The 3,161-nt window shown below is 48.7% G+C and overlaps 1 protein-coding gene across 3 annotated transcripts; it reads right to left on the bottom strand.

Annotated features, from left to right (window-relative positions):
* Positions 1–444: 444 nt before the first annotated feature.
* On the bottom strand, positions 445–3,161 carry LOC123046139 (uncharacterized). Of its 3 annotated transcripts, none has more exons than XM_044469426.1 (7): positions 2,979–3,161; positions 2,715–2,881; positions 2,354–2,449; positions 2,175–2,261; positions 1,945–2,076; positions 853–1,855; positions 445–772 (listed from the first exon to the last, which is right to left on the bottom strand). In XM_044469426.1, the coding sequence occupies exons 1-7, from the start codon at positions 3,084–3,086 to the stop codon at positions 698–700; spliced, it is 1,668 nt and encodes a 555-aa protein (XP_044325361.1). In that variant the 5' UTR covers positions 3,087–3,161; the 3' UTR covers positions 445–697. The 3 variants fall into 3 exon arrangements, with proteins under 3 accessions (XP_044325361.1, XP_044325362.1, XP_044325363.1); XM_044469427.1 differs by having other exon boundaries at positions 445–767; positions 2,979–3,155; XM_044469428.1 differs by lacking the exon at positions 2,175–2,261 and having other exon boundaries at positions 2,979–3,155.

Here is a 3,161-nt window from a genome sequence, read left to right as displayed (position 1 = left end):
ATTGCATCATGTGAACCATCATTTGCAATATGAACACAATGTTTGCGCTAGTCCTAGGACTGAATTAGCAGCCATGAGTCGTCCCAAGAGGTTGACTAAGCAGTAGTCCCAAGTATATATTGGTTTAGTTCGAAGAAACAATAAGACAGGAAAAAATATATGCGGAATTTCCGACAAGAACATAATGCGTTTGTATAGTGTGAGATCGAGTAAGCATCTAGCATTTAAAAAAAAACTCAAATGCAATTGCAAATCTTTAACTGTGGTGCTGCCAGGACTACGTTGTTCTTGCCTAGTGTGTTTTACTCAACTTACGGTGAAATCGAGGTTGTGCCAGCATTTCCAGCTTTTGTCTCCACATCAAATTCAGAACCCACAAGGCCCGGTTGTCATAGAAAAATGAAAGCAAGCTGGAAATTTTAAGAAACATGGGACAGGAAAAGATGAGCAACTAATAACCAATTTTTCTTACTCACAATTTGCAATGCACACAGGCAGTTATGCAAACAAGCCAATTCTGTGGCACTTCTATATCCGGAACAAGAAGGGACCACACATCTCTCCTCCAATATACATAAAATTCAAACTGGATTCAGTTATAAATCTACGGACTTTTTTGCTACACAAAGTGGGATATTCTTTACACAACTCAACACATCTTTAACTATTAAAGATGTTTAGCAGCAGTGCCAGCAACTCATGCAGAAGATTTCTTCATAGCTTTATCCAGCCTCACATTAAAGGGAGTCGAGTGCCAGTTCACCCTTCTGTCCTGCAACAAATCATTAACTGATAAGTATATCACTCACAATTGCAAGAAATACATGATTGCATTCGGCGTGTTCAGTGCACCTCTCTGTATTTGCTTGTTGAATTGGGGATTCCATTAGTTCCTGAATCAGACCTAGAAGAACAGTACTCATTACCCTGCTTTGTGCTACTCCAGTAACTTCCCACCGAACCCAAGATCGGCACCTCTTCACGGTTATGGCTTGGAGACCTTCGTGGAGATGATGTAGCTGACAATTGCTTAAGGTCATCAACAGTCAAAGCACCCAGGACAGGCCTTTCTTGTCTGCATACAGAGGAAACTGAACGGGGGGATTTACTTTGCGCCTTATCAACTGTTGAGTTGTCTGAAGAAACTAGCCATGTAGAGAGGCTTGCATCCACAGAAACTTCCCCTTTGCTAGAGTTGCTAGGGCCCATCTTCATTTGATTTGCAACCTTACAAGTAAGGGTTGCACCTACATTTGGCACCGAGTTTACATTCTCCTTGTACAACTTTTTAACTGGTCCTGCTTGGGCCTTAACTTCCTTCCACTGTTCTCGATTCTGAACTGGGTTCAAAACAGGGCGGACGTACTGGCTTCTATCACGGTGATTGTTCCCCTGGATTAGAGGGCTTTCTTCCTGTGCAGGGGTAACACTGCTCTTGGGCACAGGGCTACTGACATCTTGGTCATTCTGCGTATAATTAGACATTGGCAGTGAGAACAGAGACTCCTGAGACTCCTCTGGGTTCTCTTCAGTTCTTATTTCCTCCTCATCCAGCAAGTCAATCTTGCAGTCCACAAAATCCTCCTCTGCATCACCATCATCACCATAGTTGTCATCCTCACCATACTCATCTCCATTGTCATCATCACTGTCTGTGCAATTCCCGTACCGATGATTCTCTGAGAACAGAACAGTCTTCTGCATGTGTTCTTCCTCTTCATCTTCCATCCACTTAACAAGCTCCGAGGGTATCTCTTCTTGGTCAGGTGACGATGTATTTTCGTATGTTGTAACATTCATGTCAAATGTCACTTTCTTCTTGCCACCACTGCGGCTATCCTCTTCACTCACCTCCCTACACATCATGAAAGACGGCATATATTAACAGGCACATAATCTGCATAATAGTTCGTACAGAAAGGATGCAACATTTCATTCATTTACCTGAGTTCCATATCAGGAGTTGAAGCAACAGCTGCTGCCACAGGTGAACATTTCACTGGGGAGAGTGGTGGTGTGAGTACCTTCTCCTGCAGCAAGGAGCGTCCAGGTGATTCCGTGTGCTCACTCAACTGCCTGCAAAGAAACAATTAAGTAAGAAACACCACAGCAAACACAAGTTACTGAAAGAATCTGTAAACACGCACAGGCAACGTAAAGGCAGGCACACACACCTCAGCTCTCTTCCCGGGAGTGGTGGTGTGACTACCTTCTCCAGCAGTAAAGAGCGTGCAGGCGCTTCCTTGTGCTCACTCAACTGCCTGCCAAGAAACAGCACAGCAAACACAAGTTACTGAAAGACTCTGAAAACATGCACAGACAGCGATGGCCACCCAATGAAGGTTGCACGCACCTCAGCTCTCTTCCAGGGCTCGCGGCAGTGACCACCTCCTCCACGGCATCCACTGTCGGCGTTGGTGATGTCACAGTTTTCTGCTCGCTCAACTCCCTGCACAGAAACCAGCAGTAAGAACGGCAATTCGCATCTCTTGGGCGCAAGCGAGCAAGTTATGCCTGTATCCACCAGTAATTCTACTATGCTGCTTCCCTGTGGCATTTTAGCAAACACCAGAGCCGCAATTCTCTCCTAACCAGTCATGGCATTTCTGTCGCGCACACTCACACAAGTACTCCTACTGTCCTACATAACATGAGCATCCGAGCACAGGAGCGACCGTGAGCAAAAAACGACGCAATGTAGGTTATAAGCTCACCTCGGCTCCTTTCCGGAGCTCGCGGCAGCGGCCGCCTCCTCCGCAACCTCCACGACCAGCGGCGGCCGTGGCGGAGGCGGCGCCAAAGCCCTCGTCTCTGGCAACGGCGCGGACACCTGCTTCACCACCACATCCGCCAGCGACGACGCCTCGCCGGACAGAGCCACCTGCGGGGCAAACCCAGAACCGATCAGGAAGGAACTCGCCGCAACCAAGGCGCCCTAGCTAGGGCAGGACGGGGTGCTCCGAAACCAGGAATCTCACATGGTCCGGCCGCGGCCGCGGCGGGAGCCTCGCCGGGGACCGCCTCCGCGGCTTCCGGCGCCGGCGGTCGCCGTCGCCGCCGCCGAAGCAGGCGAGGAAGCAGCCCATGGAGGCGGAGATGCGGGGGTGGGGGTGGGCTGTGGGATTCGATTTGGATGGAGTTGTTAATGGAGCGTGCTTCGT

Source organism: Triticum aestivum, chromosome 2B (genome assembly GCF_018294505.1).
Source record: "Triticum aestivum cultivar Chinese Spring chromosome 2B, IWGSC CS RefSeq v2.1, whole genome shotgun sequence".
Classification (NCBI taxonomy): domain Eukaryota; kingdom Viridiplantae; phylum Streptophyta; class Magnoliopsida; order Poales; family Poaceae; genus Triticum; species Triticum aestivum.
Note: the sequence above shows the minus strand (reverse complement) of the source record. Positions and strands in the feature narration are given on the sequence as shown.

Excerpts from the sequence above, each read along its gene's own strand:
- LOC123046139 (XM_044469426.1), bottom strand. The coding sequence starts at position 3,086 with ATGGGCTGCTTCCTCGCCTGCTTCGGCGGCGGCGACGGCGACCGCCGG. Across the intron at positions 2,262-2,353 it reads AGCCCTGGAAGAGAGCTGAG|GCAGTTGAGTGAGCACAAGG; the intron begins GTGCGTGCAACC and ends GTTTCTTGGCAG. Across the intron at positions 1,856-1,944 it reads ACTCCTGATATGGAACTCAG|GGAGGTGAGTGAAGAGGATA; the intron begins GTAAATGAATGA and ends CATGATGTGTAG.